General features: G+C 37.9%; 1 protein-coding gene across 4 annotated transcripts; it reads left to right on the forward strand.

The window, feature by feature from the left end:
- Positions 1–1897: 1897 nt before the first annotated feature.
- LOC149818994 (LIM domain-containing protein WLIM2b-like) lies at positions 1898–15285 on the forward strand. 4 transcript variants are annotated; one of them, XM_089984435.1, is made up of 7 exons: positions 1902–2233; positions 2483–2783; positions 6572–6671; positions 6774–6805; positions 6942–7031; positions 12900–12993; positions 15035–15285. In XM_089984435.1, the coding sequence occupies exons 2-7, from the start codon at positions 2649–2651 to the stop codon at positions 15076–15078; spliced, it is 495 nt and encodes a 164-aa protein (XP_089840561.1). In that variant the 5' UTR covers positions 1902–2233; positions 2483–2648; the 3' UTR covers positions 15079–15285. The 4 variants fall into 4 exon arrangements, with proteins under 4 accessions (XP_089840559.1, XP_089840561.1, XP_089840560.1 ...); XM_089984434.1 differs by lacking the exon at positions 15035–15285 and adding an exon at positions 13833–14357; XM_089984436.1 differs by lacking the exon at positions 15035–15285 and adding an exon at positions 13840–14357.
- Positions 15286–15730: the final 445 nt, after the last annotated feature.

A 15730-nucleotide genomic window follows, 5' to 3' on the forward strand; every position in this document is an offset into this window, starting at 1 on the left:
AGAAGGGTCGGTGTCAGTCGAGTAGGGAGGAGGGAGGCCGGGGTCCGACAACATCACCCAAGCAAGGAAGAGAGAGAGAGAGAGAGAGAGAGAGAGAGAGAGAGAGAGAGAGAGAGAGAGAGAGAGAGAGAGAGAGAGAGAGAGAGAGAGAGAGAGAGAGAGACTATTTAAATACTCAATAATGGCGACATTTATGTCGTTGTTATATAGTCATTTATAACAGTCACATAAATGTCGTCGTTAAAGTGTCATCACTATTGACCCTAATCCTTGCATATATATTTAATGGTCGCACATGTCATCATTAATGATACATATATAACGACGACATACAATGTTACCATTATAGAGCAAAATCCTATAACATCGTTGTTGTAATGTCATCGTTATTGATAAATAACGATGACATTTAATGGCCGTTAAATATTATCATCAAAAGTATTTTAACAACCACATATGTCGCCGTTAAAGACAATCTATAAGCGCAACATTTATTAATAGTTGTTAGAGACATATCTTTAACGATGCTATATAAAGTTGTCATTATAGATATATCTATAACAAAGATATATAAAGACACCGTTATTGCAACAATTCAACTCCAGCAATAGTGGTGACTTTTTGTGTCATCGTTAATGAGTCGCAGCTATTGACCCTCATCCTTGTGGTGGCAAACTTAAAAAAAAACTGACTATTATGTTTATGGCAAGTTAAGCCATTTTGCTAGAAAATGCAGAGAACAAAAAAAAACTGATCTCAAGCCAAGTGAGTTACAAGAAAGGTTTGTTGTAATTTTTGAAACCTTTATGGTGACTAAGAATAGGGACCGATAACTGAAAGCAATGTATATGTGACAAACAATATTGTGTATGAGGTGCACCAATGCCACATACATACTGGTACAAAACTAATTTCTAAAACCATAAGAAAAAGTACCAAATGTTTAAGAGACCGTCCCAATTACTTAAGAAAATTATATAACACATTTCTATAACATTATAAACTAGTATCAAGTTTGTTTCTATTAACATTTTTCATACAAACAACATTTTCATTTTATGGAGACATTATTTTTGCTAAGATTTTTAATATTATAATTCATAACAAAATATTATATAATAAGTAATTGATTTACATATTATGTTTAACTATTTTAATTTGTATCTTTGTGAAAATACACACTTGGTATCAATTTTTAGAAACTCGTGCCAATTTTTTTAGAAATCCTATTAATGTTTATTAGAACCTATATGTTCCTATATTATATTTTGGAATTCTATCAGTGACATTGGCCCAAAGCCGTTATAAACTGTAGTCAACTCAGCGTCATCCTCCCTGTAAAGCACTCCAGGTCTGACTTCCACCCTAGGTCAAGACCAACTGGATTTAGACTGCACCCAGCCCATAAGCAGTCCTAATCTATATGTGGGTCAGATCCAAATTTGGGTTCAGACCATTCGAAAGTAGTCCATACTATAGGGCAGCAAGCGATAAATTGCCCAACTCAAATAAGCTTATCGGATCCATTAAGAGGGCTACTAAGTTTAGTTCAATTAAAACGGACTAATGACCAACAGCGGCTCTGCGTGGTTGGTAGGAGCTGTCAGTGCACGTCTCCTTATGGTGGGGCGTTGCAGGTTCAATTCAACCAAGTTAGTGCAGGCTTTACGCAAAGCTGGCAGGGAATCATTGAGGGTCTTTTCGTCCATCGTGTAAAGTCAAACACCATAATCGACAGGCAACGGAGCCAAGGACAGAAAAATTCTCGACTAATTTCCGAAATGTCGTTCCCAAAATACCCTCGCCTGGTCCAAAAGAAGAAGGGGGCAAGTGCCATCCTGGCTAGTGGGACCCGCAGCCTCTTTCCTTCTGCATCTGCCGCCGCTACTTTTTTCTCTACATTTGCGCATTCGCGTCGTTTCGTCGGGAAATTTAGGGTTTTCTGATCCCGGCGAATTTGCCGGAAAACGACAGTCTTGAGTGCTCTGACTCACTGGAATTAGGGTTTTTCTTCTTCTTTTTGTGTTTCTCCAAGGAGCTGGAGATCTCGGTTTCCGGATATTCCGGAAAGAGGTGTTTCTAAAATTAGTATATTTTCCCTGTTTCCTGAAATCCTAGATTCTTGCTCTACCTCGGAGGATTAGAGAGCTTTAGAGTGGAAGTAAGTAGTGCGTGTCGGTGGTCAGATTCCGGCGAATTCCTGGGAAATCCGGAGCGACGGGACCGGAAAACGGTGGGTTTAGGTCTTTCTTTTTTGTTCGAATCGGGGTGGTGTTCTCTGGTTTGTGGTCGAGGATAGCGTTTGGTTTTAATTCCACAAAGTTCCATTTTTTTTCAAAGGAAAAAATCGTTTTTTCTTATCAGAGTACAGATTTTTTTTTTGGTTCTCTTGGGAAATTGGGATTTTTCTTGGAACCGAGTTATATTTTCGGTAGATTAAGATCTGAACAAATTGTGTTCCTGGTTGGTTTGGATTCTGCAGAATTGGGGATTCTTATTTCTGAAACTTGGGTTCTTCTTCGTTGTGATTCATAATAAGAATTTTCGAATCTTTTGGAGGGAAATTCGTGATCATAAATCTAGGGTTTTGCTCCTACCGTGTGGTGTGCTATCGAAGGATTAAATCAGTTCCGATAAGACCATCATCCATGGCATTCAGCGGCACTCTTCAGAAATGCAAGGCCTGTGACAAGACCGTCTACGTGGTCGATCTCTTGTCCGCCGATGGTGTTCCTTACCACAAGTCTTGCTTCAGATGTAGCCATTGCAGAGGAACGCTAGCGGTATGAGTCTCTCTTTCTATCCACCCGCTTTTTCGTGTCGTAAAATTTTTTGAATCGTTAGAAATCCTTGATAGTTTGAGAGATAGTTCTTTCTCATGTTGACATGATGTCATATCTAGCTAGAGAGAACGTTATTCGTTTCATTTCTTTTCAATCTTGTTCGTAGATCAGATCCTACAGACGTGATCTATGTGTGTTTTGGATTGTGGAATTGTGATGTATGAGCAGGTTTTTAATGAGCTTCAAAAATCAACAATCCATAATCTACCAAAATTTCATGTGTCAAACAAAAGAAGAAAAAAGGTGCAATCCCCAGAAAATAGACAAGACGTCTGTGGGTTCAGATTGGGTTGATACCTCTTGCGCCCATGTTTTTTAGCTAGATAGGGCTGCGAAGTCAACATGACCAAATATTATCCTCTAATATTTAATAGGACCACTTGACTAGCAAGATATCACCTTGATTTTATTCCGATGCATACCATTATTCTCGTTCTCTCCGTTTTGTAATTGTGGCTATATTAATTAATTTGTTTCCATGATCTTCTTGGGAATCGCTAGAGCTAACAGGATGTGGCAGATATGTTTTCTGATAGCTGCTAAGGCCCTGTTTGGAGCTGGTATTTGACAAGAAAATGTCAAATGCGAGAATTGCCAAATCCCCAAAAGTTGAAATGATGGGTTTGGTAATTACATGATTTGTTTAAAAACTCCTATGATTTTGGCTAGCATTGGCATTTCCGAGTCAACTGCAGGCTCCCAAACACATTGAGATTTTTTGGGAATCCATGGAAGAGGGCTATCATCCACCATTGCAGCTCTTCAGTAGGAGATGTATTGCAAAGATAAGCCATTGGACTAATGTATAAACATTGCATCTATATGACCTTTAGCATTGATTAATAAATCTTGCACAAATAGAAAGAAAAATGCAAAAATCAATTGCCCTTGCGACTTCAAAACCAGACAGGAGAGGCCTGTGTTTTAGTTTGACTACTTGGCTTCCCCTTTTTACCTGTACATGTGGAATGCAATGTGTCATCCTTCTCAAAGAGTTAGTCAAAAAATTGCTCATAGAAATTCTGTGAATCTGGTCCTCCTACAGTGTCCTATTCACCCTCTTTACTAGTTACTCAATTCTCACTTACCAGAGAGAGAAAGAGAGCGAGCATTATAAATGAAAGGAGTGCCAAATGAGAGGCTGTGGACCACACTTTCACATGCAAAGAAGCAAGGTTGACGAGTAATTGACGGAAGAGCATGACGTGGTTGGTAGTTGGGTCTTGAACCTGATATGCTAGATGTTTCAATAGATGTGACCTTGGGCAATGAGTTTGTCCTGCTAGCAGTTTCTAGTAAGCAAACTCTACAATAGAGAGGTTGCAGAGTGCAGTTTGTTATTGGAGAGCATGCAGAGATAGGCGTCTAGCAATGAGGGTTGTGGGGAAATGGTTTGAGGGCATCAAATGAAGGCATCATCAGGTGGATACACCAGCATCAATCTCTTTGGCTTGGCATTGGAACATGGAAAAGGGAGGGATTTGGACTTTCCTGATCGTCCATTGTCTAGCCCAGGCTTGTTTACCTGACCGAGCCTGAACTCATGCCAGGCTTGGCTCATTTAATACAATGGACGAGCCTCAAATCGGGTTTAATTGGGCTGAGCCCGAGCTGAGCTCCGGTTGATCCCGGTTGATCCAGTTCGTTGTGCAGCCTTAGTTAAGCTTGCTACATGTGACAGTATCTAACCATAGGAGTTACATTGGACTCTAAACTCTAAAGTAGGGTTTCTTTTAAAATATGTTCTCTTTATTTATTGCTCCAACATGACTTTGAATCTATGATTTCACCAACCATGATCAGCATTGGCCATGGTTTCCATATGTACCACATGTGGCCTGCTCAAAGTTTGATTTATACATGCAGCCATTTATGTTTCAGATGTTGTGCTTGGGAATATTCTGGAAAGAAAATTTCTTAAGGTTTTTAGGGAGTTTGTTTTTCTCGGAAAACCTTCACATGTTGAAGAAAAATATGCAGGAACTTTTGGGCAGTATCTTGATAATATCTTTTATTATCAGGATAGATTACTGTTACACTGACATAATCAAATCTACTGATATTTTGATGGCCTAGAATGACTTCAGGGTATTATTGTTTTGAAAAGTCTTGACATCATATTTTTAAGAAATTCAATGGCATTAGTGACAAGCACGGATTTGTGGTAGATGTTGAAGTTGAGGTTGGGCCATTGAGCCAAGTTGCCTAATTGGATTTTGTGTACCTTGCTTGGGATTCAGGCTTGGGTCCAATTTTTGACCGAGCCTATTGACCTTGACAGTCCTGGCTAGGGCTGGTAAATGAGTTGAACGAACCGAACAAAGCATGTTTGGGCTTGGCTCGTTTACCAGTGGATTGAGCTCGTGACTTAGCTCATAGTTTGCAAACCCAACGAGTTGACTCGGGAATCGCCCGAGTTAACCCAGATCAGACCCTAACTGGGTCACCGATTCAGGATCACATATCCACATGCTTCTTATGTGTTTTTTGTCAAGCATTTTGTGGTTGAATGCTTGTTATAAAGAATCATATGTTTTTAAATAAAAAATGTTAACAATTATGTATAGTTGATTACTTATATAACTTAGTCATTGATGTCATGTGCTAAATTTAGTGATTATAAAATATGTTTTTATTTTTTCCATATCTTGACACTAGAAAATGCTTAGTTCTATCTCATCCGAGTTATTGAGTTGACCCGCTAACTCATGAGTCAAGGGTCGGGCGATCCGAATCCGAGTCACGAATTTGCCAACTATGACTTAGCTCGTGTTTGTGTTTAGCCGAGACTCGTCCATGAATGAGACAAGCCGAACATGAACTGACTCATGTAAAAACATTCAATGTTATTTATACATGGAATATATATTTTTTATATATTACACTTAAAATGTATATTTTATATATTACTCTTAAAGTGTATATTTTATAATATATTACACTTAATAGTTTATTTTATGTATGTATTTTTTCATGCATTCTTCTCTCTGTATATATATTTTATACATTTATCTTTTTATATATTACACTTAAGATATATAATATACATAAAATATATAATTTTTATCTATATGAGCTCTCTTGAGCCGAGCCGAACACCCTATGTTCAGGCTCGGCTCGTTTAAGCTAAATGTGGTGCTCATGGCTCAGCTCGCCAGCTATACGAACCAACCACAAATGCGTTTGTGATGAGCCGAACCAAGCCGAGTCATGAGCTGCTCGGTTTTTTTACCAGCCCTAGTCCTGGCATGATACGTATGATCATGGGCACATGCCTATTAATTGGCTCATACCTAAAAGTGCATGTTTTCAGCAATGTAAAGTCCTATATAACTATTGTTAACAATGTCATTCACTATTGAATGGTCCAAGCCTAGTTGTTCCTTTGTCAGCAACATTACTATTTGGAAGCTTAGGAGTTGCTGATTCTTCCAGTTTTTAATTTAACTGCTACACTGTTTTCCAGTTTGTTTATCAGAAAGAGAAAGGCTTCCTGCTTGACATTTCTGATGAAGCTTTTTACATTTTGCTTTTCTATCTATCCGAGTCCTCTTCATCAAACAGAAAGAAAATGATCCGAGACTTCTTTTAAACAAGTACTTGGTATTACATGTGTTGCATGACAATGTGCTGGTTGTGATCCCCAGCCAGGGATGTTGGTTTGAACTTCTTGGTTTCAAGCTTAAATTTTCTCTGGTTAACTTGTATCGTTGTTCATTTGTTTCCAGTTGAGCAACTACTCTTCAATGGAAGGTGTCTTGTACTGCAAGCCTCATTTTGAGCAGCTCTTCAAGGAGACAGGCAATTATAACAAGAATTTCCAATCACGTAAGTTATTCCATTAGCGAATAGCGACAAATTTTAAAATGTGGAAGCAACAGTTCATTTGATCCTTATCAATCTGATGGTACTATTCTTTCCAAATTTCAGCTTCAAAATCAGCTGAAAAGCAACCTGTACTGGTAACCTTTTATTCCAGCCATCACTTATTTCCATGATTCTCAACCAGCATATTAAAGCGCATAGTGGAAGTATAAAACCATTAAAAGGTCTCTTTATCTTCTGTCAAGTCTGATCTTTGAACCTTTTTCCTGGCAGACTAGGACACCAAGCAGGGCCGCTTCCATGTTCTCTGGCACACAGGACAAATGTGCTACTTGCAGCAAAACTGCATATCCGCTGGAGAAGGTTGGTTACCATCCTGTGTGTGTGTGTGTGTGTGTGTGTGTGTGTGTGTGTGTGTGATGCATATATGTTCAATTTATGCACCATATGCCATTGATCGGCTGTCCACATGGAGGTGAGACTCATCCAACCCTGCCCTAATTGGCCAACCTGATATTAAACACTTTTTTATTTTAAACATGGCATTTCATCAATGCCGGATATCCTCCAAGTTTTTTTTCTATATTTCCTTTGGTTTCCCACTGTAATTTTTTGAGGACATGAATACATGATTATCCTGTCCGTCTCAAGTGTTACCATGCAGGAAGAAGCTGCACATGGTAGACATTCTCTCAGTTGCCATGCAACAGCACCTTAAGAAAAATTAGATGGCTGTCTCTCAGGGTTATTGCCATGGTGGATTTTCATTACCTTGTCATGAGATGTTTAGAATTGCCAGGATGCACTAGTGATGGCCTAGACATTAGGTTCTGCCTGCTTGGTCTTGCTAGGCAACACTTTTTGTCAACTTTGACTATCAAAAGCTAGAAGTTTTAGAAATACCAGCATTATAATTTCTATGATTTTGTCATATTATAGAAGTTTTAACATACACAAGCTTGTACTTGCATGCATAAGACATGTAATCAGAGCAAAAGCAAAAGATAGAGATATCATTTTTAAATTTATTTTTGACCAAATTATGAAATATTTGAAAATGTAAAAAACCTTCAGATTTGTGTTTAAGAAAATAAATCCAATTTTGTCTAGTAAAATTATCAACAAAGATTACATAATATGCAAACTCACCCTTAGATATAACAGGTGTTGTGCCCCATACATCCAAATGTATTAACTCAAGCTATCGTGTAGAGACAAAGGTTCTTTCTTGAAATGACAATCTCTTCATTTTGCCAAGAATACAATCTTCACACGTAAAATTTTTATAATTACAAAATTTTTTCATCTTTGAAGAGTACTGAATTTGGATATATTAGGATGGACAAGCCTTTTATGCCACAAATCTAAATCTAGTTTCTAAACATTATAACAAAAGGTATTCTTGGGTATTTTCAAAAAATCCATGTAGTATAAACCAGAGTTACCAGAAGCTTCTTAGGTAGGTGGGAAGCTCGCTTCTCGAAAACTTGCTTTGGAAGCGCGATACTCCTCGCTTCCGAAACTTCATGGGAATCTTGATTCCCCCACGCTTCTTCTATGCTTCCTACACGCATGGTCTATGCTTCATATATGCTTTTCTCACCTTTTTTTCATGTTTTCAATGTATTTTCTCATTTTTCATGTACTTTCTCTAAATTGGTAACCATCATTGTTAGATTTTAAAAAAAAATTAACTATTTTAGTGAAAAATCATGAAATATAAGAATGATCAATTTTATTTTAGTTTTATTTGTTTCTTGTTCGATTCCTATTCAGTTATCATATTGCTTCATTTTGTATTCATATTTCGCTTTCAAATTAATACTTCACTTCTTGCTCCCTATAAATTTTAAAATGCCTCACTTCTCGCTTCCGCTTTCCGTATCGTTTCCCGCTTCCGCTTCCGCTTCCGCTTCCGCTTCCGCTTCCGCTTCCGCTTCCGCTTCCTAGTTTGGCAACCTTGGTATAAACCTCATTCTCTACGGCCTTCTTCAATTATATATAATTTTTGAAATAAAAACCTTTTTAAATTTTGAGAAATGTTTTTGAAATTCTCCATTTTTTTTATCTTAAGAGATGTCCCATCAACAATAAACACATTTGTCCCGCTTAAGTTATGACATTTAGAGAAGATATCACCATTTGGCCTCATATGAAATGAGGCACCTAAGTCAAGAAGTCAAAAAGATTTACCGATATTAGTGATGCCATAGGAAGAGATTGCTGCTCCAATTGATGAAGCTCCTTTGAGTAGAGGTTGAAGAATCTCTACTAGTTGGGTCAAGAAGATGTTCTCAATAGATAAATCTTGCATAATTTTGAACTCACTTGACTCTTGTACAACCGAGGCAACCTTCTTCTCGTAAGGTCTTTTCAACTTAGTCAATAGGTTTTGACATGTCTCGGTTGATGACAATAATAACAAATAATTTTTTTCTTCTCAAACTCATTGTCTTGTTTTGCATAATGATCATTGTTTGGTCTTTCATAGTGTAGTGGTTCGTCAGTATGAACATAATTTCTCAGCCTAAATACGGTTAGAACCGAATGATCATCACTCTTAGAAGTCTTCTTTTTAATCATATTTTCCTCACTACTTAGCTCTTCGATCGTGTCTTCAATAGAGAAAACTTTTCCTCAATGAGGAGTGCCGATTTTGTGGACTCAAAGTCCGGTCTCAGACCATTCATGAATAGATAGAAATGCTCTGCATCTATTTGTCTTGGGTGGAGTTCTATATTTTTGGGACAATGTCATCTAAGCTCAAGAAGAGTCAACTCAAAGATCAAATAATTTACTAAAGTATTCTCTAATGTTTTTTCTTTCATGGGTCATAGCAGTGTTTTTAAACTCGCCGAGTCAACTCGGTGACTCGGCGGCCTCCAGCGAGTCAACCCGGCAAGGCAAACTCGGTTTGCCAAGACTCGGCCTGACTCGGGCGAGTTCTGGGATGTTTGAAATTTGATTTTTTGGGTATTTCAGAAAAAAAAATGATACCGAGCTAATGGTATTATGGGAGTTCTGCTCAATCATCTTCAATTTCCCCTCAGAAATAGCATCTCCTACATTTAGATTGTAAAATTGTGTAATTCTTGTGGAAGAAAAACTAAGTACATCATTCTGACCAGTTTACTAAGTTTTGATTATTCAAATCATATAAAGAACTGGCCCTCATTAGTATAAGCATTAAGAATAAGATAAGATGACTAATCTGAAAAGATAACTTAGAAATGCAAACTTGAGAATTAAATGCATGCTGACAATAGATATTATGCATAGAGTAACACTGGAAGATTGGCTTTAGGAGGTTTGTTTCTCCATTTCTTTCAATCATGAGCTACAACATCTATCATAATGCAACCTTTGATGTATCTTTTCACAACCTCCCTCCAAATCTTCAATGGTCTTCCTCTTTTCTTAGCTTTTCCACTAACATGGTATCATTAATGTTGTGACAAGTCTCTGTGGAACATGTCCAAACCATCCTAACAACCTTCTTTTTCTGTTATTGGCAGTACTCTTAAGTGTCTTCTAATGCATTCATTTCTGTCCTTTGTTATTTTATACATTCATCCTACTATACACATCTCTATAACAGGAATTCTCTCAACACTGGGCACCATGTAAGAATGTTGGTATTACAACAATCTTGGAAACATTCTTGCAATCATAAAAGTGCTCGTCCATCACATAACACTCCACTAGCTTGTCAATATTTAATCCATCGAACTCATCTTACTAGTAATATCTTCATCAAGCCCACCATACTGTTGCATCATAGAGCCTGTATATGAGTTTATCATCTCTTGTTTACTGAAAAACATGGTTTGAGACAAATTATATATTATTTTTCTTTTAAAATCAAAAGTTAACAAAACTCTGTTCGAGTCATCGAGTTGACCCGCCGAGTCACGAGTCAATAAAGAACGAGTAGAGTCCCGAGTCACGGGTTTTAAAACCTTGGGTCATAGAACTAATTTTTTCTTGTAAATTGCATACATGTGCGATATATTTAAGATAATACATTCTCTTAACATAATCCCATGCCTTATTTGCATATTCGAATTTAGCAAGACTAGAGTACTTCTTAATATCAAAACTACTAATAAGTCAAGATACAATCTTGTCCTGCTCCATTCTTCATTCTTTCCTTTTCTTCTTATAAGTGGTTATTGCATTAGTTTTTTCAACCTCCGTAAGAGGTACTTCTTTATCACTTTTTATTTTAGTAAGAATTAGTTGGGGTTCCAGATCGGTCTCATCTACTAGTTCCTACAAACCTTTTTCTCATATGAGGTGCTTCATAATTGAAGCCCATGTTACATAATTTGAGTCATTGAGTTTGATGGGTTTTATAGTGACATTTTTATTGTCATATATTTTTACAAGGGGTAAAAAAAGAACAAAAAGAAAAGAATAAAGAAGAGAAAAAAAATGAGAAAAGCAAGGTAAAGATCACGAGCACTCCACCATCAAGCAAGCACCACCGATAAAAATCATGAATACTCCTCCACCAAGTAAGCACCACCACAATCACAATCTCACAAGTACTTGAATAAGAGTTGCAAAAGAGCTTTAATTTTTTTAAATTTTGAGTAACACGCTTCCCAATGCACAAAAAACAAATTCAGCTTGATCACCTAGCTCTGATACCATGTAAGGAAATGAGAACCTCCAACAATTTTCTTCAAATCACCAAAGTGGATACACAAAAGCGCCACAATAAGATCCACCAAAAATACCACAAAAAACCACAAATTAGGCTCACACACAATACCTACTCAATGGGCACACAAGAAATACTCACAAATAAAAAATATTAATTTTATTCAATAGGAATCCATGCAAGAAGCATTACATGAAGAGGGGATGCATCTCCTGTTTATATACAATGATGGGATCTCCATAGAGTCGTTGGAGCTGGTTTGAGCCTCCAATAACTCTATTGACTAGTCAACCAATTGTTGACTAGTCCAATAAGAATTAACCTAGTTAAAATAAGCTAACCTAGTTCTGTCCTATATATGTATTTATACAACGTATATATATTTACATATGTATTTATACAATGTATATACATTTTTAACAAAGATAATGGCTTAGAATTGTATATTCAAAATTCATAATCTAAAGTAATAAAACATGAATTTCATCTTGAAAGTGCAAATTTCTGAATAAACAGACATGCATATATGTATATATTGCATGTGTATGTTTTGACATTTGAGTGTATCACATCTGCAAATAGACTTGCATTTTCTCGTGCCATTCTAGTGTTACCTTGGCTGAAAGCTGGTAGGATGGCTCTAACCATTGCTTCCTGGCTGATCTGACATTGGAATGGTGCTTGTCTATGGAATGAGTTTCTTTTGTTAAACTAAGGATAGTTGCATGAATGACCATTCTTCTACTGGTTTCCACTTGCAGCAACACCATGTATTGAGAGAGGACTATGAGATGGTACCAACGTACTTTCCCAGCATCACCATCATGGGAAACTGTTTGAGTGTTATGGGTCCCCTATGCACTTAAGTAGAGCCATATCTTTATGTTTTTCGAAATTCTAATGTCGTATCCAGTGTTTGCTGCATGGCCAGTACTTTTTTTTTTGGATTTTTACTTGGACAAACCGCCCCAGGCGCAGAGACCTAGCCACGCTGACTCAGCCTGCCGTACTACGGTCTCTGTCCATGTTGGCTTAAAACTCCGAGTTCTTCCCCCTCGACCCCAGAGAGTCGCCAAGCTTCAGCTTACATAGGGGGGTGACGCCCATGTGATTTGAACCTAGATAGTCCATCTAACAGTCTAGGCCCCATCCCACTGCGCCAAACCCCTTGGATCTTGCTGCATGCCCAGTACTTGTTTCTGTGTTTACGTGATATACTAAATATGTCTTAAGTTGCATATTCCAATGCCTGCACATTGCATTCTATCATGCCACATAGACCACCGCCGCCACCACCACCACCACACATACACAACCCCGCAACACCCAAAAAATAAAAATTTGAACCTTATTGTGGAGAGCCACATGCAGGCATGTACCTGCATCTATGTGCATGCACACGGACACACACCGAGTAACCAAGAGAATGCAGTCTTAAGCGTAGACACGCTTTATATTTGCGAATTTTATGTTTACTAAACTTGGTCATCAATTATGAATTTTAGAGGGGCTTTGTTTGATTGCACGGCTTGGATATTTCTCAACTTTTGAGAAATTTGTGGCAGGTGACAGTGGAGGGGCAATCATACCATAAGTCGTGTTTCAAGTGCTCGCATGGTGGATGCTCTCTTACTCCATCGACATATGCAGCTCTAGAAGGTATTCTATACTGCAAGCCTCACTTCTCTCAGCTGTTCAAAGAGAAGGGGAGCTACAACCACCTTCTCAAGTCTGCTTCTATCAAACGTCCATCTGCACCAGCTTCAAACCTGTCTTAATCCCTCATCTGCTGTTTTGCACCGATTTCTGCTTGTTGTGGTCCCATGTTATTTGCTTGCGATCTGCTTTCTTTTTTTGTTTTAATTTTCACTTATTTCTCATGAAAATGACTAGAAAGTCGAGTTTGTTTTCCGGTGGCTAAGCCGCTTTCTTCTTTTTGTTTTGTATGGTTTGTAGACCATGTCGTCTTCAGTATCAAGCATGTTTGTTTGTGGACAAACTGTATGGTGGAAGAAAAATAGTGTTTCCCTTTTTTAGAGTGATTTGGTAGCTTGAGCTCACTGTCTGATGCAAGACATAAAAGCATGTTTGCTTTAAGAGCCTCATATTCACTTTAGTATCTGCGACTCGGCTTTGCATCTTAGATTTGTTGAGATTGGGGTTTTGGTCCACAGTTTTTGTGATGCCTTATTGCTTCTTAACTCATGCAGTTGGATTCGTGGGTCCCCTTGTGAAAATAAGTAATGATAGAGTGCTCCCACATCTAAGTATCTCAGGATAAATTATCAAGTTCTATTTTTTAATACTAGTGAAACCTTGTCATGTTTAAATTTGACAAATAAAAAGACAAAAATCTAAAAAATGTTGAAAACCTATTAAAAATTGTAATACATTCAAATAAGTGTATTCTAACTTTTCATGGGTTTATTGGGATTTTTATCATTTTGTAAATTTATTTTAATAAGTGCAAAATATTGTTTTAACTTTTCTGGCATAAGTTTGCAGGACGCCTAGGCAATCCCGTGTAGATGGAGGTTGGGGAGGAACACACGCATGTGCGTGGGCCCACACCCAGGGTTGCAAACGGGTGGGTTGAGAAAGGTATTTTTGCAAAATTTGGCTGTTTGGACCCGAACCGACCAGACTCCCCTGTGTATCTTGGGGTACTAAACCCGGCCCATTTGCATACGCCTGGCATTGTCCCTTGTGGGGTTTAACTCCATCTTCAATGGCATCATTTCCTTCATGAATATCTTGGGCTTGCCTCAATGGCAAATTTGTGGATGCATAAACCTTTATGTTAAAAAACACTTTGTACTAATAATTGGTTGGTTCCATACAATATATATTATGTACTTTAAAAAGAGGAATCTTTTGACACCCAAAAGGCTCTGAATTTGTTGGAACTAATAGGGTAGCATAAAGGCACGGTGGCTGGACCGGTTTTTAGCCAATTCGATGCTATACGGTATGGGAAAACAATTTTTTGTTGTTGCGAATGAGAAATTCTTGTAGTGTGATTCTTCCGTTAAACATATTACTATTTATGTTGTTTACCAAAGAAAATATTTTGTTTCATGTAAATGCGAGGAGTTTCTTTTTTTTTTTTTTTTTCGACTAAGAAAGCTGGGGTTAGGCAGTTACCTACCTGTTTAGTAACAAAAACAAAAACGAAAACCAAAACCAGAAAGCAAATTACAATGGGGGAATCCAATCAGGATTCATGTCCGACCAAACTCTATCACCATTAGAAATGGCCAATCTGGCAAGAGACGGAGCTACATCGTTAACTTCTGGGGAAACTGGAACTACAAGAAATCACTAAGATGTTTCATTTTGAAGTTCCACTTCTTTGTTGGGATCCTAGCATAGCCAGTGTATTGTTGTCTCCCTCATTGAGCTGTTCATCATATTTTGAACATTTCATTACTTTTTGAATCTCAAGTTCCAATGGTGGAAATTTTTGGTTGAACCGGTTTCATTTTGTTTCTATGGTAGATGTTCCTATACAATGGTCATCAAGTTCTATTTTGTCTTAATGGGCAAAGTCTGCAAGGCTTCAAGTGCAGATTGGTGTTCATGACCCTCTTGTATTTCCTCTTTTGTTGAAAGCATGCCGTTTTCCATTAACACAATTTAGTGGTGATTTCTTGCTTTCCTTAACGCATGATGCACATATGCACCTTCTTTTGTGGAACAGAAAGCAGATGGATAAGTTTATGGCTTGTCCAACTAATGCATTGATACTACAAAACATATGTTGGATTGCAATAACCAAATTCATATGCCAGAAACAAGTTGCAGATAGGAACCTTCGTCTTTTGGAATCATCATAAACTTGGATACAGTGATTATTCAGACATTAAAAAAATTGTAAGTGATTAGTAGAAGAAGCTCAATCTACAGTTTTTTTCTAGAACAATGTAATCAGAGTAAATCCAATGTTGTACCACAAGTGGTTCCGATAATTCCACGGCTACATTTTGAATCTTCTGACTCCCGATGAAAAAGTGATGTTTATTTGCATTTGTTTATACACAATGAATCTTCAGTAATTTGAAGTCTCTCACAACCAACTGCAATATCTTGCAAACACCGAGAACACATCAGTGCAAACTGGAGAGAGAGAGAGCTGCTCTGAAAAATGGAGATACCTCATTTGCCTTTTGGGTTCCTCTCGTTAACGGAGAGAGAGAGGGCGCCCTTTCAGGTAGGGGTGGCAAAACCTGACACGACCCGCCAACCCGCCTCTTAGGCGGGTTTGGGTTGGGCTTAAGCCAACCCGTTTAATAAACGGGTCGACCCGCCTAACCCGTTTATTAAATGGGTCGGGTTCGGGGTATGCCAACCCGCCAACCCGGCTGACCCGTTTAATAAACGGGTTAGGCAGGCGGGT

This window comes from Nuphar pumila, chromosome 13, assembly GCF_984573655.1.
Source record: "Nuphar pumila chromosome 13, dmNupPumi1.hap1.1, whole genome shotgun sequence".
Classification (NCBI taxonomy): domain Eukaryota; kingdom Viridiplantae; phylum Streptophyta; class Magnoliopsida; order Nymphaeales; family Nymphaeaceae; genus Nuphar; species Nuphar pumila.